The sequence below is a fragment of the Salmo trutta genome, chromosome 27 (genome assembly GCF_901001165.1).
Source record: "Salmo trutta chromosome 27, fSalTru1.1, whole genome shotgun sequence".
Lineage (NCBI taxonomy): Eukaryota > Metazoa > Chordata > Actinopteri > Salmoniformes > Salmonidae > Salmo > Salmo trutta.
In genome coordinates, this window is record NC_042983.1 from 29551809 (window position 1) to 29579558 (window position 27750).

The 27750-nt window shown below is 43.3% G+C and overlaps 1 protein-coding gene across 11 annotated transcripts; it reads left to right on the forward strand.

The window, feature by feature from the left end:
• git2a (G protein-coupled receptor kinase interacting ArfGAP 2a) lies at positions 1-27644 on the forward strand. 11 transcript variants are annotated; one of them, XM_029717704.1, is made up of 22 exons: positions 1-745; positions 8452-8585; positions 8702-8814; positions 9130-9235; positions 9327-9413; positions 9741-9871; positions 10029-10123; positions 10349-10394; positions 12432-12437; positions 12524-12575; positions 12713-12785; positions 13046-13143; positions 14382-14493; positions 14636-14775; positions 14898-15047; positions 17712-17984; positions 21304-21390; positions 24896-24978; positions 25211-25402; positions 25787-25912; positions 26940-27003; positions 27210-27644. In XM_029717704.1, the coding sequence occupies exons 1-22, from the start codon at positions 694-696 to the stop codon at positions 27420-27422; spliced, it is 2433 nt and encodes an 810-aa protein (XP_029573564.1). In that variant the 5' UTR covers positions 1-693; the 3' UTR covers positions 27423-27644. The 11 variants fall into 11 exon arrangements, with proteins under 11 accessions (XP_029573564.1, XP_029573566.1, XP_029573567.1 ...); XM_029717707.1 differs by lacking the exon at positions 25787-25912 and adding an exon at positions 26793-26840 and having other exon boundaries at positions 2-745; XM_029717706.1 differs by lacking the exon at positions 12432-12437 and having other exon boundaries at positions 12527-12575.
• Positions 27645-27750: the final 106 nt, after the last annotated feature.

Here is a 27750-nt window from a genome sequence, read left to right on the forward strand (position 1 = left end):
TTAAACTGCAAATCAATTACACAATTCCCCCAATCTCGTTTACCCTAGACGTCACATCCCTTTCCCACAACAACAACAACTCGTTAGCCTTCTTATTATAGCTCAGTGTAGCTAGCACACATATTTGGCAGACGGCTAGCTAGTTTGCTCAACTTGTTTAATTAAAATGATGTCAGTAGCTAGCTACCTAGCTAGTCGTTTGGCTGACCATTTTACATTATGTACAGGTAGTTCACCCCGTAGCTACATCATCCACTAGCGGTTTGCATTCTGTCAGCCACCGAATTAGACATTGTTTTTACGGAGTGTATTGCTGCTGTCCACGTTGGATATATTTCGTAATTCCAGAGTGTACTTTGACGAGCTGGCTCGGCTAACGCAAAGAGCATCTCGCCTCTTCCTCTGGCTGTTACAGACTAGTGGCAAGAGCGTTTCCGTCGTGACAATCGCAGCTGCTTGTTGTGTGCAAGCTGCTAACATAAGTCATTTAGCGGTACGGTAGCGTTGTTGGAGCAAGAAACTAAATAGAGGAACCAGATTTTCTTCGTACTTCCTATTTGCTCCATGCCAAACTGAGCTGTATTTTTTTCAACAGCTGTTTTTATGTTATTCGCTTAGCTACATTCTGCCACCGCAGCAAATGGGTAAATAAACAGACTCGCCAATTCCATTGACATTTGTATCTCTGCAAGGATGTCTAAACGATTAAGGAATAGTGAGTTATGCGCGGATTGCAGTGTGCCAGGTAAGTCACTTAACGTTACTGAGTAGCTAGCTGTGGTTAGCCAAACCATACATAATCCAGGCAGAATATCTGTGAAGTATCAATATGGCTAATAAATTTAGCTATAACTAGCTACATAGACTGATGCGTTGGTTTATGTAGCTAGCACGTATATGAGCTCAAATTAAGCATGATATTAGGTTAGATAAACTAGGTACCTAGGACAGTTGAGTTGTTGGCAGCTGTGGCCTTCAGTTTTGTTACAAGCAGTGTCTTCCCCTATGTAGCCAATGTTGTCAACTACAGTGTAACATGTAATTACTGCTGGTTCACTGGATGTACAATAATGCACAGAGCCATCTCCTGAGTCCGTGCATGAGTCATGCAAGTCTTTGCATGATGTCATCATGGTGTGGTTATTCCAATGCAATGTTTTTTTTATTTTACAGGCATAATTTCAAAGATGATTTCCTATCAAAGTGTTGCTACAATGACAATGTATTTGATGTGATTATCAGTTGAAGTTTTGTTAAGTGTCAGACAGACCATTGTTTCTTTAGTCTGTGTAAACTTCTTTTTTGATAATCTGCCAAGGTACAGTTGAAGTTGGAAGTTTACATATACAAATGTCTTTGTAAACAAACTATAGTTTTGGCAAGTCGGTTAGGACATATACTTTGTGCATGACACAAGTCATTTTTCCAACAATTGTTTACAGACAGATTATTTCACTTATAATTCACTGTCACAATTCCAGTGGGTCAGAAGTTTACATACACTAAGTTGACTGTGCCTTTAAACAGCTTGGAAAACTCCAGAAAGGATGTCATTGCTTTAGAAGCTTCTGATAAATTATGTCAATTAGCCTAAGTTAATTGGAGGTGTACCTGTGGATGTATTTCAAGGCCTACCTTCAAACTCAGTGCCTCTTTGCTTGACATCATGGGGAAATAAGCCAAGACCTCAGAAAAGAATTGTAGACCTCCACACATCTGGTTCATCCATGGGAGGAATTTCCAAACGACTGAAGGTACCACGTTCATCTGTACAAACAATAGTACGCAAGTATAAACGCCATGGGACCACGCAGTCGTCATACCGCTCAGGAAGGAGACGCGTTCTGTCTCCTAGAGATGAACATACTTTGGTGCAAATCAATCCCAGAACAACAGCAAAGGACCTTGTGACGATGCTGGAGGAAAAATGGACAAAAGTATCTATATCCACAGTAAAACGAGTCCTATATAGACATAACCTGAAAGGCCGCTCAGCAAGGAAAAAGCCACCGCTCCAAAACCGCCATAAAAAAGCCAGACTACGTTTTGGAGAAATGTCCTCTGGTGTGATGAAACAAAAATAGAACTGTATGGCCATAATGACCATCGTTATGTTTGGAGGAAAAAGGGGGAGGCTTGCAAGCCGAAGAACACCATCCCGACCGTGAAGCGCGGGGGTGGCAGCATCATGATGTGGGGGTGCTTTTCTGCAGGAGGGACTGGTGCACTTCACAAAATAGATGGCATCATGAGGTAGGAAAATTATGTGGATATATTGAAGCAACGTCTCAAGACATCAGTCAGGAAGTTAAAGTTTGGTCACAAATGGGTCTTCCAAATGGACAATGACCCCATGCGTACTTCCAAAGTTGTGGCAAAATGGCTTAAGGACAACAAAGACAAGGTATTAGAGTGGCCATCACAAAGCCCTGACCTCAATTCTTTAGAATATTTGTGGGCAGAACTGAAAAAGTGTGGAGGCCTACAAACCTGACTCAGTTACATCAGCTCTGTCAGGAGGAATGGGCCAAAATTCACCCAACTTATTGTGGGAAGCTTGTGGAAGGCTACCCGACACGTTTGACCCAAGTTAAACCATTTAAAGGCAATGTAAACTTCTGACCCACTGGGAATGTGATGAAAGAAATAAAAGCTGAAATCAATCGTTCTCTCTACTAATATTCTGACATTTCACATTCTTAAAATAAAGTGGTGATCCTAACTGACCTAAGACAGGGGATTTTTACTAGGATTAAATGTCAGGAATTGTGAAGAACTAAGTTTAAATGTATCTGGCTATGTAAACTTCCGACTTCAACTTTTAGTGTATGACATGGCATACACACACAATCAAGTGTCTCTTCTATCAAATATCAGAATATACTCTTACAATGTGGTGTAGTTGTGTTCATCATGGCCTTTTTGCACACCAGAGGTGTATTCATTACGTGGATTCCGTTGCAAAACGTTTCGTATATTGCAAAATGTTTTTCAACCGAAACTGTTTACTCTAGGAACCAAACGGGGAGGGACCTTTATGAATCTGACCAAAAGAAACTAGTTTTTGTTGCTAACATTTTCTGTTTGTGTTTCACATAATGAATACACCACTGACTGTGGGTGTTTAGTGTTGATCGTCTTCCTGTGTCTGGCTGGCTGCAGATTTCTAAAGAATCATGACAGAAAGGATAACATTTCCCTGTGGTCATGGTTTTAGATTCCACTACCCTAGAGTAGGGTTTCCCAATCTCTGTCCTGGGTCCCCCTCCCCCCCCGGTGCACATTTTGGTTTTTGCCATAGCACTGTAGAGCTAATTCAAATAACCAACTCATCAAGCTTTGACTAGTTGAATCAGCTGTGTAGTGCTAGGGTAAACAACAAAATGTGCACTGGGGGGAGCTTCAACTCTCTTAGTTGTTGCGGAAGTTGACACACTATGCTGTTTATTTTCTGCATTTACGTAGTATCGCTGAGTACCTTTTTAAGTTGTCAAACCTCTATGATGATGAGTAAGAGATCAGACCAGGTGCACTCTTCTTCCACATCTGAACTGGTTGGGTCCCATAGTTACAATCTCCGCTGTTCATTTTGGGGGAAATGAATCAACTGTCAACATGAGATTACAAGGTTGTATGACAACCGGCTGTGATTGTGAGTCCCATAGGGCGGCGCACAATTGGCCCAGCGTCGTCCGGGTTTGGCCGATGTAGGCCGTCATTGTAAATATTCATTTGTTCTTAACTGACTTGCATAGGTAAATGAAGGTGACATTTTTATAAAAAAAAATTAAGATTCATGGTGTTGTCACTTCACGCAGAGGCTCTCTATCAGTGGTTAGTAAACAAAACAATCCATTACAAATACCATACATTGTTATCTTATAGAATAATTACAATATCCTAACAATTTAGGGTGCTTTCACACTTGGTCCCTTTCAGAGAATTTTTGTGAACTCAGTGCAGTTCTCTTCATTTTTTGTGCAGTGTGTGAGCACTCTAAAGGAACTCAGATCCCTCAAAAGAGGTCACAAAGCAAACTGAACTGAGACCATCTTGAGAGGTGGTCTGAGTTTAGTTCGCTTGAATTCCGTGGTCCGGTTCCCTTTTTTAGGGCAATGGGAACACAAAGCTCCCCAGGTTCACTTGTCATTATTCCCGTAACACACTAGACTAATACAACACCATTTCCCCTGTCATAACCCCTCACATTGGTGCCACAAATGAGAGAAGATGTGCAGGTTCGCGGGAAAAAAATGTGTGCCATTTTTGGATGCACAGAAATAAATAAAAATATTTGTAGTGTTTTCAGTTCAGATGAATTGTTTTCAATATTTGTTCTATCGGCTTAGAGAGCTTCATAAATTGTTTATTGGATGGTGGGGTTTGTATAGTGTGCGGACGAGAACATATTTGGTGAGAATCACAACAGGTACAAAATCAATTCTAGCTCAATTCTGTTTTAGGGGCAAATTGTACATTGGTTGTACAATTTTCAATTACAGCATCATTTAATCCGCAGTTATTCTTCTGATAGGCCTATTTTATTTTGTTACCAATAATATTTTGATAGTATCTTCTGATTGCATTTAGTTAAAAGATGACAATAATTGTAATCTATTAACTTCCAAAATGTAAGTAGGTGTCTAGCTGTCCGATAACACGTTCTGATGGAATGGCTTGTCCTGCAGTTTGTGAAAACCCAGAGTGCATTGAGTGAATGTTGTAAAAAGATCTTGGTTCCTTTCTGAATGTAGCAATGTGAATGCAAAGAGGACTGAGACCACAAAATGGGTGAAGTGAACTGGCAGAAGAGTTGAGTCCTCATTCAAAGGCAAGGGCAGTGTGAATACAAAGATAACAACTAAGTTATTTTGCTTATTTTATTTTTTTACTCCAGAGTTCTCTTTTAAAAAGGACTGAGATCTGTTCTTTTGGAGGACTATATGTGAAAACACCCTCAGCGCTCACCCGAAATGGGTAGAAAACATGTACCATGCTGTTTCTCTGTGAGAGAGTCTAATGGCTTCAATGCTGCTTCGTGAGGGCCGTTTTGGATAATGTTTAGTCCGTTTCGTACTGGAATGATGTTGTCCAGTTAGTGTAGGAAGAAAAACAGGATGTTGACTGAATTGACTAGTTGCTGAGGATGCAGTGAGAATTGTGGCTATTGTATTTGACTTTGTATAAAATGTTCCACATCTTTATTGTGCCTCTTCCTCCACTGCTGATTTAAGTTCTTCTATCAGTACACAGGGAGGGAGTTTTAAATCCGTTAAGGCTTAAAGCATGTGCACTTTTCCTGAAATGTTTCTCAAACAGTGGTAGGTGGGGCTTTTTATTGTCATTTTTTCAGTTGTTACATTTTTACATTACATTTTAGTCATTTAGCAGACGCTCTTATCCAGAGCGACTTACAGTAGTGAATGCATACATTTCATACAATTTCATACATTTTTTTTTTCTGTGCTGGCCCCCTGTGGGAATCGAACCCACAACCCTGGTGTTGCAAACACCATGCTCTACCAACTGAGCTACAGGGAAGGCCAAGTTAAAGAGGAACGCTGCTTGGTTAGAATAATATTGAAAAGCCTACTTAGTAAATAGGCCTAGCCTAATTATTGTGACAATAAGTAGGCCTAGCCTAATTATTGTGACAATAAGTAGGCCTAGCCTAATTATTGTGACAATAAGTAGGCCTAGCCTAATTATTGTGACAATAAGTAGGCCTAGCCTAATTATTGTGACAATAAGTAGGCCTAGCCTAATTATTGTGACAATAAGTAGGCCTAGCCTAATTATTGTGACAATAAGTAGGCCTAGCCTAATTATTGTGACAATAAGTAGGCCTAGCTGTATGTAATCTCGTCCTCCAGCCGGCTCTCTCTAGCAATTAAACTTGGGGACGATGGTTAAATTCTACAGCAACAGAATTACGCTGAAACCGTGTACCTACACTGTTCTTCAAGGAAATCTGTTTTTGTCAAATGTTTAGTTGAAATTGTTCAAAGTTCTCCTTGTGCATAAAGTTGTATGGTTTAACTTTGCAATCATTGATTTTTGTTTGACACACATTTTAAAGTGAAAAATCGGAGTCTAAGTATCATTCTCTTATCGTGGAATTGCCCTGTAGTAGCCTAGAGCCATTCTGAAGTAGGCTAGCCCATACCCAATGTATCTTACCACTCATTGCACTTCATTATATCCATTTCAGCATATTCCTATAACCCATTCCCTGACAGTCCTACTAAAAATGTGTCAAAGTCCCTCCCTCCTGACACCAGTTGGCCTGGACTGCCTGTCTGTGGGGCTGTTACCAGTTGTTGTTGGGGTCTGAATATTTTTAGCGGGTACAGACGTGCGTTTTAATTTAGCAGCACTTTACACTTGTTGACGAAAGAGTGGGCTTCTCAGCACCCAGCTCTCATATGGGCAGGAAGAGGAAGAGACGCAGAACGGTACACCAGGTGCAGGAGCCTGACTGGTCTGCAGCCCCAACACACACACACATTTCAGCTGTCGCCAGAGAGACGTGACAACCCCACTGCCACTCATCGTTTCAGAGTGGCAGTCACCCAGTCGACCAGTTTTGCAATTTGCTTCTCTGTTTATGAGTTGCAATTTTGTTTGTCAGTCAACCTATATGTTGGTAAGTTTGTCAGTGAAATGTAGTCATTTTAGATGTTAAGACGCTCCCGTTAATAGTGAGTAAGTAATTGTAAGTTGGTCAGTAACATGAGCTAGCAGCATGCATCTCAATGAAACGCCACAAAGTGTTTAAGCTAACACTGTCGACACTGATACTGTATTTAGACATTCATTGCAGTACTTGCCACAATTCTTGACTGAAGGTTCTGCATATATCTATTTTGAAGTGAAAGAGCAAGTTACCCAGGGGGCGTGAACATCTACTCAAGTCTCAACCAACTGAAACATTATAAACGGGGGTTTAGAAGAAAACACAGCCTATTTAGTTCTGACTCCAGGGCTCAGTTGTTGAAAACAGAGCATTCTCTGACTGGAGATAATGATCAGCAGATCACTTCTTTCCTTGTGCTTATCGGGTCACATGGTGAGGAGAATGCAGGTCGGGGGCATTAAGGCAGTCCTCATGGTACATCTGTTGCCCCCTGCCTTAAGAGCTGGTCTGTTGGTTTCAATTGACAAAGTGGGTCCAGATTAGCCTATGTTTTGGAGTCATTTGCGTCACACCTTGAAATTAAACTAGCGAAGAGACTGCTGCTGAAAATACAGAAATCTAACATCCCTTAATACTGACGTTCTTGTGTTTTGAAGAGACTGAAAGTGAGTGATGTCTTGCTCCATGGTTTGTATACAGTCTGTCTCAGTAGGCCTGTCCCTCCCTCTCTCCGGGTGTTTGCTGTTACTTTACCAGCAGCACGGTGTGCAAGTTCAGATAAGTTTCAGTTCTCTCTGCAGTTAGCGGTTCTCTTTGAAGGTCTGTGTGATATATGATGAATCTCTCATGCTCACCCCCATCATGAGCCTAGAACGAGACTACCATCCCAAGACGTTGCTCGGTGGAGTGCACAATCCTGTAATGTGCACATATTTTGTGGTTGTTTAGATGGAAGTTAGCTAGTGAAAGAGGAAATGTGTGGTTGAACTTCCACTTTGCGTTCTGCATGACTTCACTACCTAAACGGACAGTTTAGCCTATAGGAGCTATTTGCTATTTCTTATATGACTTGCATTGTAATTATGTGACAGCTTTGAAAAAAGTATGTCAATAGAAGTTAGTGCTATCAGAGTAATGTGCCCTGAGGTTGTCTCCATGTTAGCCTCAATAGGGTTTCCTTTATCTACAGGCAGGATCAGTACAGGCAGGATCAGTACAGGCAGGATCAGTACAGGCAGGATCAGTACAGGCAGGATCAGTTCAGGCAGGATCAGTTCAGGCATATAGATTCCAAGGGTGTATCTGGGCCGGCTGTCTTGTCAGTGTAGCCCAACTGGGATGCCACCAGAATGGAGAGGCTGGGGCCAGAGTGAGTTTGCAGCTGAGTGAGAAGTGAAGTGGCCTGGCTGCCAAAGGCAGCATGCCAGAGATTTGAATAATGAATGTGAGGAGCAGTGGAAAGGCCCAGTCATGAGGAAGGTGCCAGTAACCAAGGAAAGCCGTGTAAGTGTTGGCCTGATGATTGATTTCAAACAGTGACTGCTGATGTAGACTCTAGATGATATGAAAAGTGGCAGTTGTTGTAATGAGTGACCATTAAGCTGTAGGCTAGGATGAGAATCAGACAAGCACTGTGTCAGTGCATTTACCCCCACAGGTCCTTCTCAGTGTATTCAACTACATGGTATTACAAATTAATGAACAAAAGCCAAATGAGGCTTTGCAATTGAGTGGTGAAATATTCAGGTGTGTGTGTATGTATGTATGTATGTATTTATTTACTGTAGGTATGTATTTGTTTCCTTTATGCTTAGAGCCTCGCTGGGCCTCTGTGAACAGGGGTGTGTTGATCTGCGACGAGTGCTGTAGTGTTCATCGGAGTCTGGGCAGACACAGCTCCCAAGTTCGTCACCTGACTCACACACCATGGGCTCCTACACAGCTACAGGTAAGATCCCACACACACACCTTTACTGTGGTCAAAGCTATCCCCTTTTCTGCTTTTGTAATAGAACAGGCTGTCGGTATGTTTCATTTAATTGATCATATCTTTCTTTTAATCAGATGGTTCAGATGTTATACAACAACAGTGCAAATTCGATATGGGAACACTCTCTACTGGACCCAGCGTCGGTGATGAGTGGGAAACGCAAGGCCAACCCTCAGGACAAAGTACAGTGAGTCATGAGTGTTTGATGGCTGCCTAGTGAGCCAGGAGTGTACTCTTGTTCACAAATGAAGGAGGGACATTTAGCCCAGTTGCACTAGAACCTTTTTCACACTACTGAGCTGATACGAACCATGCTAAACTGCATTGACCTGGTTACACCTTCACCAAAGTGCTGGTTTGGGTCAGCACGATAGCGTGACAAGGGTATTGGGAACCTAAGAGTGAGTGTTGCTTGAAATTGAAGTGCTGGATATCCTCCCACGAGGCTCTTTACTCCATTTCTCTGCTGTTTACCCCCTCTTCTTTTTTGTCATCCCCATAGCCCAAATAAGACAGAGTTCATAAAGGCCAAATACCAAATGCTAGCTTTTGTCCACCGGATGCCTTGTCGAGATGACGACAGCTTCACTGCCAAGGACTTAAGCAAGGTGAGATCTTGGCCACGCTGTGCAAATGAAGGTTTATTCGGCTTGAATTAGCAATATTTTACTAATAGATGTTGATTTTATTTTCTCTCAGCAACTTCACTCCAGTGTCCGAACTGGTAACCTGGAGACATGTCTGAGGTTACTCTCTCTGGGAGCCCAGGCCAACTTCTTTCACCCAGTAAGACTCTCTGATCACTCATCTAATTTCTCCCCTATCCAGCTTCAAAACATATCCTTAACAGCATGTTAATACTACATTTATACTACCAGAATTACTGTTTTGCTCACAGGTACAAGAGCAACTTAATAGAACACTGCTCATGGAAAAAAAACATTCCAAAAAGGAAGCCTTTTAATAGGTTTAACCTTTTGTGGCGTAGTGTTTATGCCACAAGCAGTGTGAACAGACCCTTACCCTTTCTCACACCCTATCTATGTGTTGAAGTCTTTCTTTCTTCCTAGTTTTAATTGTTCACGTATGGGTGGTGTCTTACCTTTCCTTCAGGAAAAAGGGAATACGCCGCTGCATGTGGCTGCCAAGGCAGGCCAGGTGTTTCAGGCCGAGCTGCTGACAGTCTACGGGGCCGACCCCGGCGCACCCGACACCAGCGCCAAGACTCCCATTGACTATGCAAGGTACTGCAGCATCCAGCCTTTAAAGGGATAGTTCACCATTCAGAATATTAAACTTATTTTATCCAAGTCATAAATTTACAAAAAGTGTGGCTTTGCTACCAGGCTGGCTGTTATGGGCAAGAAGAGGCATAACTGATTTATCTCGTGTGTTTCTCAGGCAAGCTGGCTACCTTGACCTGGCTGATAGGCTGGTGGAGATTCAGTATGAACTTACTGACAGACTGGCTTTCTATCTCTGTGGGAGAAAGCCTGGTAAGTGACGAGAGTCCTTCGCCTTCTCAAACTAGACTGCAAGCCTTGTGTCCATTTTTCTGAACCTCTGTCAGCTGCAGTTGAAACATAGCATTGTTTTTGCCTGCTAAATCAACACGCACTCAATGTTTGCAGCCTAGTTTCAGGGATTACTCAACATCACATACGGTAACTCCCATGAGTTCTAATCACAACAATCCATATTATGTCCGTGCTTGCTTTCAGATCATAAAAATGGCCAACACTTCATCGTCCCACAGATGGCCGACAGGTAAGGAAGCATTGTGTAGGTCAATGCGTAATATACTATTCCGGTCCCAGACTGTTTGTGCTGTACAGCCAACCCCTATATTTGTTGTCATGCCAAATGACAACCAGAGCATTTGTCAAACGCTTAAACAGATCTGGGACCAGACTAATGAAATATCACTTTATGGGGATCGTTCTTAGAAGAAAAAAAAAATATATATATATATATATATATACACTGCTCAAAAAAATAAAGGGAACACGTAAACAACACGATGTAACTCCAAGTCAATCACACTTCTGTGAAATCAAACTGTCCACTTAGGAGGCAACACTGATTGACAATACATTTCACATGCTGTTGTGCAGGTGGAAATTATACGCAATTAGCAAGACACCCCCAATAAAGGAGTGGTTCTGCAGGTGGTGATCACAGACCACTTCTCAGTTCCTATGCTTCCTGGCTGATGTTTTGTTCACTTGAATGCTGGCGGTGCTTTCACTCTAGTGGTAGCATGAGACGGAGTCTACAACCCACACAAGTGGCTCAGGTAGTGCAGCTCATCCAGGATGGCACATCAATGCGAGCTGTGGCAAGAAGGTTTGCCGTGTCTGTCAGCGTAGTGTCCAGAGCATGGAGGCGCTACCAGGAGACAGGCCAGTACATCAGGAGAAGTGGAGGAGGCCGTAGGAGGGCAACCACCCAGCAGCAGGACCGCTACCTCCGCCTTTGTGCAAGGAGGAGCAGGAGGAGCACTGCCAGAGCCCTGCAAAATGACCTCCAGCAGGCCACAAATGTGCATGTCTGCTCAAACGGTCAGAAACAGACTCCATGAGGGTGGTATGAGGGCCCGACGTCCACAGGTGGGGGTTGTGCTTACAGCCCAACACCGTGCAGGACGTTTGGCATTTGCCAGAGAACACCAAGATTGGCAAATTTGCCAATGGCGCCCTGTGCTCTTCACAGATGAAAGCAGGTTCACACTGAGCACATGTGACAGACGTGACAGAGTCTGGAGACGCCGTGGAGAACGTTCTGCTGCCTGCAACATCCTCCAGCATGACCGGTTTGGCGGTGGGTCAGTCATGGTGTGGGGTGGCATTTCTTTGGGGGGCCGCACAGCCCTCCATGTGCTCGCCAGAGGTAGCCTGACTGCCATTAGGTACCGAGATGAGATCCTCAGACCCCTTGTGAGACCATATGCTGGTGCGGTTGGCCCTGGGTTCCTCCTAATGCAAGACAATGCTAGACCTCATGTGGCTGGAGTGTGTCAGCAGTTCCTGCAAGAGGAAGGCATTGATGCTATGGACTGGCCCGCCCGTTCCCCAGACCTGAATCCAATTGAGCACATCTGGGACATCATGTCTCGCTCCATCCAACAACGCCACGTTGCACCACAGACTGTCCAGGAGTTGGCGGATGCTTTAGTCCAGGTCTGGGAGGAGATCCCTCAGGAGACCATCCGCCACCTCATCAGGAGCATGCCCAGGCGTTGTAGGGAGGTCATACAGGCACGTGGAGGCCACACACACTACTGAGCCTCATTTTGACTTGTTTTAAGGACATTACATCAAAGTTGGATCAGCCTGTAGTGTGGTTTTCCACTTTAATTTTGAGTGTGACTCCAAATCCAGACCTCCATGGGTTGATAAATTGGATTTCCATTGATTATTTTTGTGTGATTTTTGTTGTCAGCACATTCAACTATGTAAAGAAAAATGTATTTAATAAGATTATTTCTTTCATTCAGATCTAGGATGTGTTTAAGTGTTCCCTTTATTTTTTTGAGCAGTGTATAATTAAGAAACCATAAGCTGTTTCTTTGACCGTGCAATGCAACTCTTGGGCCTGCCAGGACATGTTCTGTGGCTTTTTGTAACAAGCATGAGAGGAAATAGGCCAAAGCAGTTGTTGCATAGTTAAAACAACAAAATCATTGTTATAATAATGCATATCTGAGCAAAATCTACATTTCTGGTCTTATTATAGCGTAGTTCTGGCATTTGAACTCAAATGAAGCATGTTCTCTTTTTGTATTGCTCTCTTTTGATGGATAAGGAACATGTAAGTATTTGATCATAATGAGGTTTGACCATTTTCCCACCCATTCTGAATCAGAGGCTAAGCAGATTTATTTTTTCCATCTATAGCAGTTTAGATTTATCAGAACTGGCAAAGGCAGCAAAGAAGAAACTCCAGTCTGTAAGTGTTCTAGTCATTCAGGTTTTGATTGTAATATCATACTGTACATAATGCATAGAGACGCATGTAATGTAACCAAAGCATATCATAGAACTATTTCTGGTTTGATTTCTCACATATCACAAATTTAATTTCAGCTCAGTAATCATTTGTTTGAGGAGCTGGCAATGGACGTGTATGACGAGGTGGACAGACGGGAGACGGATGCAGGTAAGAGACACTGAGGGACCGACAGTGATGTGGAGTAACATCAGTGCATGTTTCTTAGCATTTAGTCCACCATGTCCAGTTAAACATCTTGATGGTGTTCATTAGGCACCAAACTGAAGAAAACCAACTGAAACTGGGAGGGACTACCTTGACTTATCCAATAAGAAACACGCATTTTTTTGTTTTCTGTTGCAAAAAGTTTTCTGTTTGCATTTCCTAATGAACATGGCCCTGATGCAACACTCCTATGTTCTGCACAGTATGGCTGGCGACACAGAACCACAGCACGCTGGTGACAGACACCACCGTGGTGCCTTTCCTTCCTGTGAACCCAGAGTACTCATCAACACGAAACCAGGCAAGCCTGCTGCAAACAGTATACCACCCTCCCGAGTACTTTGAGCTTTGATATAGCTTTAGTTACATACAGTTGAAGTCAGAAGTTTACATACACCTTAGCCAAATACATTTAAACTCAGTTTTTCACAATTCCTGACATTTAATCCTAGTAAGAATTCCCTGTCTTAGGTCAGTTAGGATCACCACTTTATTTTAAGAATGTGAAATAATTGGAGAGAGAAGGATTTCTTTCAGCTTTTATTTCTTTCATCACATTCCCAGTTTGTCAGAAGTTTACATACACTCAATTAGTATTTGGTAGCATTGTCTTTAAATTGTTTAACTTGGGTCAAATGTTTCGGGTAGCCTTCCGCAAGCTTCCCACAATAATTTGGGTAAATTTTGTCCCATTCCTCCTGACAGAGCTGGTGTAACTGAGTCAGGTTTGTAGGCCTCCTTGCTCGCACACTCTTTTTCAGTTCTGCCCACACATTTTCTATAGGATTGAGATCAGAGCTTTGTGATGGCCACTCCAATACCTTGACTTTGTTGTCCTGAAGCCATTTTGCCACAACTTTGGAAGTATGCTTGGGGTCATTGTCCATTTGGAAGACCCATTTGCGACCAAGCTTTAACTTCCTGACTGATGTCTTGAGATGTTGCTATAATATATCCACATAATTTTCCTACCTCATGATTCTATCTATTTTATCTATTGAAGTGCAGCAAAGTACCCCAACAACATGATGCTGCCACCCCCGTGTTTCACGGTTGGGATGGTGTTCTTTGGCTTGCAAGCCTTCCTCTTTTTCCTCCAAACATAACGATGGTCATTATGGCCAAACGGTTCTATCAGACCAGAGGACATTTCTCCAAAAAAGTACGATCTTTGTCCGCATGTGCAGTTGCAAACCGTGGTCTGGCTTTTTTTATGGCAGTTTTGGAGCAGTGGCTTCTTCCTTACTGAGCTGCCTTTCAGGTTATGTCGATATAGGACTCGTTTTACTGTGGATATAGATACTTTTGTATCAACTGTATATTCTCCCTCCTTTTAAACATGACCGGTTCTCTCAGTTTCAAATGAAAGTTTATTGGTCGCGTACACCGTTTAGCAGACGTTATAGTGGGTGCAGCAAAATGCTTATGTTACTAGGTCCTAACAATGCAGTAAGATGTCAAACAAGTAAATAAAAAATCAGGAAATGTCATCAGATGCAATAGGAAAGGATACATTATGTATAATATTTCTCTCTCTAGGGACGGCAAAAACTTGCGAGATTCAATGCACATGAATTTGCAACCCTTGTCATCGACATATTAAGTGACGCGAAGCGTCGACAGCTGGGGAACTCTACGACGAGTCCCAAAGGTAGAGTAATGGACGATAATGGATCTACTACCTCTCTCTCTCACACACACATGCAATCAAAATTGTGTTCTTTTGATAAAATGACAAAGGTGCCCCATTTTTTTTATTATTTTTTTTCTCATTTGCTTCTTTGTGGTTACAGAAAACGTTGAACTTATCCTAAAAAGCGTGAGCATCCGGCGCGGCAGTGAGGGTCTGGACAATGACCAGCCGGACTACGACAGCGTGGCCTCTGACGAGGACACTGATCAGGAGCCACCCTTGGGCAAGGACCGGACCAAGGTAACTAACGTGATGGCGTTGCACGCAAACCAAGTAAAGGATTTCAAGTACAGGACTGTATGTAGTACTGAAAATGAGCACCTCCAGTCTGGCTTTTCAATCGCTGACTCTTTCCTCTACAGAGTCTGGACTCGGACCTGTCAGACGGGCCTGTCACAGTGCAGGAGTTCCTGGAGGTGAAGCACGCCCTGTCTGCCTCGGAGGCCAAGATCAAGCAGCTGATGAAGGTCAACAGCAACTTAAGCAGCGAACTGCGACTGATGCAGAAAAAGGTACCACCCACTGCAGAGATCCACCAATCAGATCACTAACACCACCGGTCCGTCCGCCTCTTGGCTGATGAGATGGAGGGCTGGACTCGGGGCAGCACTGTGGTTGGTCAGCCGAGCTCTGGTCCCTCCCCTCACACACTGGCGTTCTAATGAGGGTCTTAACCAGTAACCACCAGACTGCTGGGGAGGTTCTCCTGCAAGGCAAGACTCTCCCTCTTGCTCCACCGTTTGGGACAGCATGTTTCAGTCCATGTTCAGACAATGGCTTCTATAGCTTGACATATTATTCTTATTTTTTTTAAACTTGTGTTAAAGAGATGCATTATTGCTCCACTGCATTGTGGAAAACCATATCCCTCCTCCCCTGTATACAGTGTATGATACAGTAAAAGCTGTGTTATTTCATATGGTATGACTAACAGGCATGCTCAAGTAATCAGCATGACATCACTCGCACTGTGAGTTTCCATCCCCTCGTCGTTTCCACAGTGACTAACATAGTTAGCATAGCATCGGTCATCTTTAATAAGGATTTTTTTTTTTTACACTTTTTTAATGTTCGCTCATCAGAATTGTCCACTTGAAGGTGTGAGATAACACAGGTCTTACTTTTACACGGGTGCAGCATTTGCCTTGTCAAACGAAAAGGTCCCATTGGTCCTCTGTTGTGGTAAATATTATTTACAGCCCAGGAGTACAGTCACTTGCAGAGTTCAGCTCCATAGCTGGTGTTAACAGAATGTTTTGCTCTAACCTGGAGTCTTCCCTACCTCTATGACCCCAATAATGTATCATACTAAATCCCATAATCCGGAGTTTGTTTCAGCTCAACAGCAGCCCCGACACTTGATTTGGAATAGACCAAACTATAATTTCCTCCAATCAACAGCCGCCTGTTGACCTAAAAAGCATAGATGGTGTGACAAACGGCCTATAAAGGACCGATTTTGAGAAACCATAGAAATATGGGGAATGCCTTTACAAGGTAGTGAGCTGTTTTGAATAGCCTATTTTTGTAGCAATAGCAGCCATACAGGCTCCTGATCGTAGCTTTGAACCCCTTTACCCTGGGTCGTGAATACTATTGTTCTATGGGACAAACAGTACAAGCCAAACTGGTATTCCTCAGTGGTGGATGTGTACAGTATGTGATTTAGCTATGTGGGCTGGCATTGTTTTAACTGATTGGATACTCTGTCTTAGCTGTCAGAGAACTTCCCCCTTGCCCTCTATGAATGAAATGGCACACTTCACCCTGCATTAGATTTCAACCAGACCATAGGGTTGGATAGAGCGCACACTTGCAAAAGCCTGTTTTGGAATGGGCAGTGTCATTGAGGGCTTACACTGTTTTAAACTAGTCAACTGGGTGGGACTTCCTATGGGTTCAAATGGATCACAGAATTCCATCCAGGTCAGTAGGAGGGATCAGCCAATGAATTTAACTCCTGAGAAAACATTCCAGCACGGCAGGTGGCAGTAAATCACCAAACTTGGTTTATGCCCGTTCAGACTATATAAACTCCAGCACGGAAGGTAGCGGTATGCATCTCTTCATTTTGTTTATGAACCACTAGTTAACTAATAGAAGTAGAAGAAATTGAGAGCCCACTGTAGACGGGTTGGTTGTTTAGCAACAATACCCACGCGTGTGCAACTATGGGGCAAAACAGATGGGGTTGGCTTAGACTGTTGACAACATGTAAACTATATTTAGTCTCCAAATGTTTATTGAAAACATAAATACATTTGCACAATCGGCACTTGTTGTCTCGCAAATGCATTGTTACAGTTGTTGGTTAGCTAGCTAGCGAATTATATCCATATTAGCATAGCCATGATCTCAGTCAAAACACCTCAAAGCAAGACATGGTATCACTAACCAGATACAAGCTGAAATGAGACACCTACATTTCCCCACAAGGCAAATTCTTGTCACTGTTGCTAGCTATCTGACCATTCAGAATCAACCAGTCAATGGTGCTCCTCGTGCTGTCACAGGAGCAATAATGGAAAAGTGGGGGTGTGCCCTCTTTCCAACTCTATGAACCAGATAATGCAATTGCACAAGATGGAGAACACTGATGGGGGCATATCTCTTCCTCTTTGACTATCAAGATCTAAAAGGGTCTTTGTATTTTCTGGATGCCTCTCTGCCACTGCCTGGGCATCCCTGGCACACAATCTTTGTCCTTTGGTACTCATATCTTATCTATTAATCATCTCAGACAGAGACAGGAACTATCTGAACTCTCTGGCTTGCCTGCTGCCCTTTCTGCTTTCTCTTACGTCTTGCTGTGATTTGAGTGGAGTTTTTCGAATGCCCAGCATGAGTAACACCAGGGGGGACATGATTAACAAGAAGATTAACTATGTTAATTAGCATGTTATAAAGACATAAGTAGTAGCCTATAACATTGGGCTTAGCTTAGTACAGATTGATGCTGACGGTTCCCAACACCGGAAGTCAACCATTAGAAGTAGAGAAATGGGGGCAAATCCTAACTTTCACTTAGTCTCCCATTGACATCAATTCATGACAAGTGAAAGTTAGGATTCGCCCCGTGGAGAATAAAGCATGCGTTAAAGCTAGAAAACTTAAACACCTTGCTTGCTAATAAGAAAAGCGCCCTTTTAGTGTATTTGCTGACCCGTCTCTTCCAGCTGCATTCTCTGCAAAGCGAGAACACGTCTCTCAAGCGACAGGGCCCAACCACCCATATCTATCAGGTCCCCATCAGCAGCGGGTCAGAGTACACTGACCCTCCTTCCTCCAGCCCCTCGGCCATGAAGCGCCGGCAGTCAGCGCGGGCCAGCCGGCCCATGTCCATGTCTATTTATGAAACTGGCTCGGGCCTGAAGCCCTACCTCCCCAAGGGGGACACCCCCTACCCAGAGGAGGGTGTCCCCACCCTGCAACCCTTCCTCCCACCTCATGTAAGTAAATATCCCGCAGCCAGCCTCCTTTGCCATTCGCTCTCCCATCTCCATCTTCTTGTAGTCTCCTCAACCATTTCTCATTCTATCTTTTCCTGAAGCCTTTTTTTAAATCTCTTCCGTTTTCCTTTCTGCTTTTAATGTATTTTTTCTGTTTTTCTTTGTACTGTAGTGTTTGCTGGTAGCTGTTATTTGGCACCTTGAACCTGATAGTGATAATCAGCCAATACAATGCCAAGCACACAGGTCACAGGCAGCTAGTCTCATAGGATTCTTCTCTGGGCTGTTGGTTTCTTGGGCCGTGTTCCAATACCTTTTTAGAATGCATCTGTCTTCTCCCTTCCTTAAAGGGATAGTTCACCAAAATTACATATTGGTTTTCTTACCCTATAAGCAGTCTATGGACAACGTATGACAGCAATCCATGCTTTGGTTTCCAAATGCTAATGTGTTAGCATTTGTGGCACAAATCCTATTCAAGTCATGGTACTGATATTAACATGTCCATATAATCTAAAATTGATTGTGAAGCTCATAGATTTGAACAGGGTGCAAAATAAATGCTAATATTGGTACCATATCAAAACAAGGCATGGATTGCTGTCATACCTTGTCCATAGACTGCTTACAGGGTAAGGAAACTAATGTATCATTTTGTAATTTGGGTGAACTATCCCTTTAAGATAATCACAGATCTATAGGTGAGTAGATATGTGAAAACATTTCCACCGAATTGCTTTCAGCATCTTACTGTGTTAGATCTGTGATGGGTGCATTTTAAGGTATTCGAACAGGGCCCTTGGAGTACTCTGTTCAAATATTGTCTCAGACAATATGAAAGATGTCAGAATCACACTTGTTATTTTAATTTGAATCTGAAATATTTGCAAGGTTTGTATGTAATTTCAAATAAACATTAAACATTAACATCCCATAAAAAAAAAAGAAGAGTTTTTTAAATTTATTTATATCTCCATGACAAACTAACACAGAATTTCCAAAACTAGGCTCGCGACCCCATGTGGTGATTTGGAAATGTGGTCGTGAGAGAAACCTCACGCTTGGGTGATAGAACCGGGTTTACGTCAGTAACCTCCAGTAGTCATTAGATGTGGTTGTAATAAACAGAGCGGTTTCTGTTTTCTTCCTACAAATATGGCTCTACCTTTTTGAACTGTTTAAGCTACAAAATATGGTCTTACCCTGTCACTGAAAGATAAAACTGTGTGTCTTCTGTTTCCCTCTACGATGCCCACAATATATATTAAAACAAGTGCACAAGACCAAGCACTAAAACAGACGGGGGGAGAAGAATGTCATCAATGATGGTGTTCTTTTCTACACAGAAGATCATAAAAAATCATTACCTAATGATCTTCTGAACTACCTTTCTGATGCATTTCAGTCTCTTCAAAACTTCAGCTTGAGATACTGTCAAAAATAGTGTCAGACTGATTTGCAATAGATTGTCATACCCCCAATAATAAAAAATAAAAAAAGAATCTCACATTTTCACACTTTATTTATATTGAAATGGGATAGGTGGGCAAAAAAAAGTTTGAACCCTTGAACTAACAACATAATTTATGGTTCTAAATCCTGGTGTATATAAATTCATTTTTAAACAAAAGGAATTTGGTGTTTTTGTAATTGAACTAAACTGTTCTGGTATTTCGAGAGGGATTCCGGGATTGGTAGATCTCCACTCACCGGACGATTTTAGGTACACCCATCTAGTACCAGGTCGAACCCCCCTTTGCCTCCAGAACAGCCTGAATTCTTTGGGGCATTCTACAAGGTGTCTGGAACGTTCCACAGGGATGTTGGTCCATGCTGACGTGATGGCATCATGCAGTTACTGCAGATTGGACGGTGGTACATTCAAGCTGCGAACAGCCTGTTCCATCTCATCCCAAAGATGCTCTATTAGGTTGAGGTCTGGGGACTGTGCAGACTGTGCTTGCCACTCAAGTAAACTGAACGCGCGGTCATATTCCAGGCAATGTTTTTCCACTCCTCAATTGTCCTCAAATGTTGGTGATCGCGTGCCCACTGGAGCCGCTTGTTCTTGTTTTTAGCTGATAGGTGTGGAACCCGGTGTGGTCGTCTGATGCAATAGCCCATCCGTGACAAGGATCAACGAGTTGTGCATTCCGAGATGCCGTTCTGCAAACCACTGTTGTACTGCGTGGTTATTTGTCGGTTTGTGGCCCGCTTGGTAACTTGCATGATTCTTGCCATTCTCCTTTCAATCTCTCTCGTCAACGAGCTGTTTTCGCCCACAGGACTGCCGCCGACTGGATGTTTATTTATTTGTTGACCATTCTCTGTAAACCCTAGGCACTGTCGTGCATAAAAAGCTCAGGAGGACGGCTGTTTCTGAGATAGTGGATCCGGCGCGTCTGGCTCCGACGATCATACCACGCTCAGTCGCTTAGGTCACTCGTTTTTGCCATTCTAACATTCAATCGAATAGTAATTGAATGCGTTGATGCCTGTCTGCCTGCCTGCTTTATATAGCAAGCCACGGCCACGTGACTCACTGTCTGTAGGAGCGAATTTTCGCGTCATACTCTATCAGAACCCAAAATATAAGTTTGTTTTCCTCCATTGTTTGTGAACAATGTAATTATAAATCTGGCCTTCGAAGCCAGTCCCACTGCTTTTTTCCATTCATCCCTTCTAATAAGGGACTGATTTAGACCTGGGACACCTGGCGGGTGCAATTTTAATGTTTAGGTAGAACAGAAAACCAGCAGTACTCCAGACTTCGTAGGGTAAGATTTGAATACCCCTGCTGTAGCCTATAGCTGCAACACATGGTTAAAACTATCATTTTTATCTCATGGATGGTCTTTCCTTTTGTCTATGGATTTTATAATGGTTGCATTTATCTAGCCCCATCCCTCAGGTGTTTACAAAAACAAGTGGTGGAGTGACTGCCTTGTTGTTTTTCGAATCCCAGAATGCCCCTTTCAATATCGCTATGAAACAAAGGTAGAATATGTTCATTGTCTAGATGTTTAAAATGTTCTAGGTATGGGATGAGGTCCAGTATTCCCAGATCCAACGTGGCAATGATTGCATGTGACTTGAATAACTGCATTACAGTCTCGTTTATCATCACATTTTATTGTTCTTGTTCACATTTTATTTTCTTCATTCTTACTTTGATTTTGGTTTCTTAGAGATTGTTTTTATTAAAAATGTATTTTAGTACTCCCAAACACTGTTACTTGCATTAAATCTTTGTTCTTGGGAGCACTAACAAATCATATTTTTTTATTTATTTTTACGTATAATTTGAACCCCTTTCTAGATGGGAAGGGGTGCTTTTGTGACCTCTTCATCCCTCCCCTCCTTCCCATCCACCCTGTCCTGGTCACGGGACGAAAGTGCTCAAAGGGTTAAGTACCTCCTCACTTGGTCCATGCCTCTTGACACAGCAAATCCATTGGGAGCCCTTGTCCTCCCTCTCTCCCTTTGTCCTCCATATGCTGCTTCCTCCCTACCTGTCCTGTTGCATGAGCCAAGCCACCACCTCATGGGCTGCCTTCGTTTCACCACCCATACATATCTCTAGCACCACCACCACTCATATATGTCTCCAGGGACGTCACCAGGACCTGGCTTTCAGGGTCCTGGTGATGTCTACGATGCCCGCCTCCGCAGAAGTCAGAGCATTCTTACTTCTTGTGCTTCACAGAGCTTGTGTGAAGTATCTCTACCACCACCACCACACTACATGACCAAAAGTATGTGGACACCTGCTTGTTTAACATCTCATTCCAAAATCATGGGCAATAATATGGAGTTGGTCCCCCCCTTTGCTGCTATAACAGCCTCCACTCTTCTGTGAAGGCTTTCCACTGTTGGAACATTGCTGTGGGGACTTGCTTCCATTCAGCCACACGAGCATTAGTGAGGTCGGGAACTGATGTTGGGCGATTAGGCCTGGCTTGCAGTCAGCGTTCCAATTCATCCCAAAGGTGTTCGATGGGGTGGAGGTCAGGGCTCTATGCAGGCCAGTCAAGTTCTTCCACACCGATCTCGACAAACCATTTCTGTATGGACCTCGCTTTGTGCACGTGGGCATTGTCATGCTGGAACAGGAAAGGGCCTTCCCCAAACTGTTGCCACAAAGTTGGAAGCACAGAATTGTCTAGAATGTCATTGTATGCTGTAGCTTTAAGATTTCCCTTCACTGGAACTAAGGGGCCTAGCCCGAACCATGAAAAACAGCCCCAGACCATTATTCCTCCTCTACTAAACTTTACAGTTGGCACTATGCATTAGGCAAGTAGCGTTCTCCTGGCATCCGCTAAACCCAGATTTGTCCGTCGGACTGCCAGATGGTGAAGCGTGATTCATCACTGAACGCGTTTCCACTGCTCCAGAGTCCAATGGCGTCAGGCTTTACACCACTCCAGCCAACGCTTGGCGTTGTGCATGGTGATCTTAGGCTTGTGTGCGGCTGCTCGGCCATGAAAACCCATTTCATGAAGCTCCCGACAAACAGCTGATTTTGCTTCCAGAGGCAGTTTGGAACTCGGTAGTGAGTGTTGCAACCGAAGACAGATGATTTTTACGCGCTTCAGTACTCTGCGTTCCCATTCTGTTAGCTTGTGTGGCCTACCACTTAGCGGCTGAGCCGTTGTTGCTTCTAGACATTTCCATTTCACAATAACAGCCCATATAGTTGACCGAGACAGCTCTCACAGGGCAGAAATTTGACTAACTGATTTGTTGGAAAGGTGGCATCCTATGACGGTGCCACGTTGAAAGTCACTGAGCTCTTCAGTAAGGCCGTTCTACTGCCAATGTTTTGTCTATGGAGAGAACATGGCTGTGTGCTCGATTTTTAATATACCTGTCAGCAACAGGTGTGGCTGAAATATCAGAATCCACTAATTTGAAGGGGTGTCCACATACTTTGTGTGTGTAAAATATATATATATCTCCACCACAACCACCCATACATCTCCATGACCACTGTCCTCATCATGCCTGTTACAATCAGCTAGAAGGTTTTCAATGAAGCAGCACTATGCGCCAAGATCACACACCCATCTCAATGCAAAGGTTTGCCTACCCTCCGTGAGACCAGTTGCCAGTTGAAGTCAGCCTATTTAGAATTTTTACATTTTCCCAAATTCCTCATTCCTAATGCAAATTCCTTCCACCTTCCAAGCCAATATTTTGCTATACTTTTAAACTTGATGACCTCTTTTCTCCATCTCTAACCAGCACATGGCCGTTGCCCAGTAAACGTCATCCAGCATGCCCTCCCTCGCCTCTAGTAACACCTAAACTCATCGGTTATCCAGGAGTCTGTCCCGCACCAAGAGGTGGGACCTGTTCAGAAGCAAACAACCCTTAGCCCCTACCCCCTAGACACTTGTGGAGATCTGGTGAAGGTTTAAGCAATATGTTAACAATTCTATCAGTGGGCAAGGGGGAGCTCTCAGATTTCCACAAGTGCATAAGGGCTAGGGGTTGTTTCTGGACAGGGCCTTTGACTGACCAATGCGCAGAACTTCAAACCCAGTGGTAAAGAAATTCACAAAACACTTGTACAAGCTAATCCCACTTTCAGCAGTCTGCTGTATTGTGTATGTGTGGGCTGTGGCATCTTGCCCTGCAGACAGGAAGAGGATGTTTTTTGAGCGGGTCTATTGGGCTAGGCTGGAAAGGGTATGTAACTACGGTATGTGGCCTGTGTCCCCCTTTGGGTGTTTGTCTCTGCTATTTTCTTTGAAACGCACCGCTTCTACATAGTTTCTCTTCTCTGCTGAAAGAGCGAGGAATGTGCATGGACGCGACAGTGCAGGGTCAGTGCTGTGCGCCCAAGCTTCCAATCTGATACTAGAGTAAAGCTATTATCCACCAGTCTTGTGACGCAGCACACAATGCTTCCAGGCTGGATGGAGCACGTAGTATAGAGTATTGAGCACAGCTGACTTTAAATGGTCAGATACATTTGTTAATCAGTACCTCCATCAGCATCGCCTCAGTCGATGACGCAGTGCAGTTTTTAAGCTTTTGACCCAAATTAATCAGAACCTTGATTCCATAAAAGTTATGACTCTGAATTGAAAGTCTTGGATCGGAGCTCTGGAAAAAAATGGATCATGGTTCTGATGTAATTCATTGGCGGTGGTTTGTCTGATAGATATCCAGTCATTTCTCTCTCCTCAAACATCCCTGACTTCATCTGTCTTGGAGTGTGCATTTTAAAAAGGGTGCAGCCAGCACGGCAGTGTTCGATGCTTTTCCTGGACTACATTTGGCCCTTCATTCCCTGCTATGGTTTAGGCTATTACGTAGTTGGTTTTAATATTGTCTACGAGTCTCCATCTTTTACTAGCAGGAGTTCAAAGGTTTTCATTGACATTGGACAAGCCTAGCATCCCAACTTGGCATGGTACCAATCAATCAACCATTCCATTTGTCCAGTGTGGTTTCTATTACAGTAGCCTATCGACATTGGATTTGCAAATGTTACCAATTTGGTGCAGTTTCATATTGAGGGCAAAAAAACTAAAACAGTTTTGAACCCCGGATAACCTCTTTTTACTAACCCTGGCAATGAAATTCAAAAGGCTTCTCTGTTTTGCTTTCGATGTTGACTTGTTTTATGCATTGTTGTCTTTGTGTTTCTTTCCCATGGTTTTAGTTCATTCAATTTGTCACTGCCATACATACTATACTGTACGTTTTTAGTTAAACTGTTTAAGAACATTTCTGTCAAAGTTTCTATTTACGTTTAGGCCTAGGTATGATGTAATGGTTTGTGCTATACCGCTAGAAACTATTTTGTATGATGCATTGGCATTTCTTGCTTGCATTTTCATTGGTATTTGTCACAGTGACAATTTGTTTTACTCTCCTTTCTCTCCCTCTAATGTTAGGCCTCCAAGATGGAGAAATGGAGCAGCATGTCAGACGGTGACTATGACAACACAACCAATGACTCTGAGTTGGAGGACTCAGGGTAGGAACACACACACACACACACACACACACACACACTTCTGTGTGCACGGACAGCCAATTCACTGATACAAGCCACACAAAGCAAAGTCACACTGTCAGATTGGAAATCGTCCCTTCAAAGTTGCCACTGCTTCCAGTGTTACACATCAGGTGGCGAAAGTTAGGTCTGGATGTAGGGGTGCAGAGATTGTAGTAACATCCTTAATTTCCTTGTCTCTCCCCCCTGGCAGTGTGGGCAGGAGGGGGAGGCTGAGGAGCAGTGGCTGGCTTGGGGAGGGCAGCTCCATCCCTGAACTGGATGATCTTGAAGCCGAACCAGACTCTGCGCTCCCCAGCACCGAGGATGTCATTCGCAAGACCGAGCAGATTACCAAGAACATCCAGGATCTGCTCCGCGCTGCACAGGAGAACAAGCACGACAGGTGAGGAAGAAGTGGCAGGTCACGAGCTCAACGGCAAAAAAAACAAATTAAATATAACTCCTATGTTGTAACTATCTCTATTGAGATAAAACTAGGCTTTTTCTGTCTAACAGAATTCATTATCACAGCTTCACCATTTCTCTATTGTGTATTCATCAAAGTACCTCCACTTCCTAGATTATTGAGTTCCCCCGCTGTCACTGATTTGTTTACTGGAGCTCTGCATTTTGTGTGTTCTTCTCAGTTTAGTGTTTTTTATTATTCCCTCTATGATTTCACCTCTGTCTTTTTCTGTGTTCTCCCCTCCCCGTGTCCTCTCTCGCGTGTCATTATTTCGAGGGTGTTGTGGTCCTCTGGTCTCTCCCCCTCTATTCCTGTAAGCAGACCTTGTGAGGGTGTCCGCCGGCTCAGGCACAGTCTAGGCTGTTTCAGCAGCCTGGTGCCCTGGGCCGAGAAGGCCCCCTCTCCCCTGCAGCCCCTCAACCTGCGCTCCCCCGATCCTGCCGCCTGGTACTTTTACTGGCCTCTGTCCTTGCCTCTCAGGCAGTGTCTCATCTCTCTCTCCCTCACACCTTCCCTCTCACTCTTACACATCTTCCCTCTCACTCTTACACATCTTCCCTCTCACTCTTACACATCTTCCCTCTCACTCTTACACATCTTCCCTCTCACTCTTACACATCTTTCCTCTCACTCTTACACATCTTTCCTCTCACTCTTACACACCTTTTCGGTCTTGCCTACCCCTGCTCGGTTGCCCAATTCTGATGACTGATTCCCTCCTTTTGCTATGTGTGGCCTGCTAGGCGTTAGCGTGAAAGGCTGATCCTAAAGAACTCTCACTCACCTACTCTCTTCATTTCTTCCATTGCAAACATCAGTGCAAACACCACTACCTCAAAACTAAACTTTTGATATTCAAGGTACTAATGATTTGTTTAGTTGGTATTCCGTTGAATCTTTAGTAGTCCATCTAATGTAGATAAGAGGGCTAATCAACTTTATACAATTATTTCTATATGTATTTATGTTAGGGATTGGTGCCCTGTAGTGTAATATCCAAATGAGCAATTATAATATTTTTTATTTTCTTGTTTTGTCATAGCTGATAGTTCATCACACACAATCAGTTCTAATCCCTCACCCCTGTCTATATTACCCATGATTTATAGCCTGGGTACCAATCTGTTTCTGCTCTCTTGCCAACTCCTCAGTGCAGAAACTGATTGGCACGCAGGCTACGGTAATTATGGCAGCTGCAGTTTGACCGTGTCAGAATGCAATATTTTGAATAGCATAATAGATTAGCCAAGCACTAAGAATGGACTGCAGTTTGTTTTTCAGCATGTAGCTCTGTGAGTGTTGAATTGTGTTTTGCCTCTTCACCTAGACTAAAAACTCAGATCTGTGTTGTTTTGGGATTGCAAAACATTTTAATGTAAGTTTTTTTTTTTTTTTTTCTTCCATGAAATAATGATGACATGAAAAGTCTGACTTATTAACCTCTCTCCTCCTGATGCTTTCCTCTTAATTAAAGCTTTATACCCTGCTCCGAAAGAATACATGTGGCTGTGACGGAAATGGCTGCCCTCTTTCCTAAGGTAAGCTCACAGAACGCTCCATGGTACCACCATCACACACACGCAAAGGCCTTTTAACCCTTTTTCCCCTCACCTTGTATTATTTTATTTGTTTATCAATTTGTATTGCATCCTCTAAGAAATGTGGTATAGAAATAAAGTTTGATTATGTGTTGTGATGTGTTGAACCCCTTATTGGTTACCTGTAACCTCATCTCACCTTTCAGAGACCACGTTCGGAGACAGTGCGAGGACCCCTGCGCCTGTTGACGTCCAGCGCCTTCCGGCTCCAGGGAGAGTGTCAGAAGGCAGTGCCCCCAGAGGGAGGTCCAGGGCCCGACATGCAGTTGGTCACCCAGCAGGTTATCCAGTGTGCCTATGACATCGCCAAGGCGGCCAAGCAGCTTGTCACCATTACCACCAAGGAGAACAGCAACTGACCATTATAACCACTGCCGCCCGTCGCAGGCCTTTTAGAGATCTGAAGGCCCGAAATGTCTCCACGTATTGTTCATCCTTTAACTTTGTTGTAAAAAATATATATAAAAAAAAATCTTATTTCCTGTTTTTAATGTGTATGTGATATTTGCATGTCATTTTTTATTTAAAAACAAATGTACGCAATTATAAAGAGTGTTGAAGTTAAAACATTGGGACAAAAAGAAGACTGAACTTCAGCTATGGGAAAGTGTCCGGAGCTCTACTAACTGCAAGGGAGAGGCTGTACTAGTAGATTTATTTCTATGGACTTGGTTTGTCGTGAGCTAC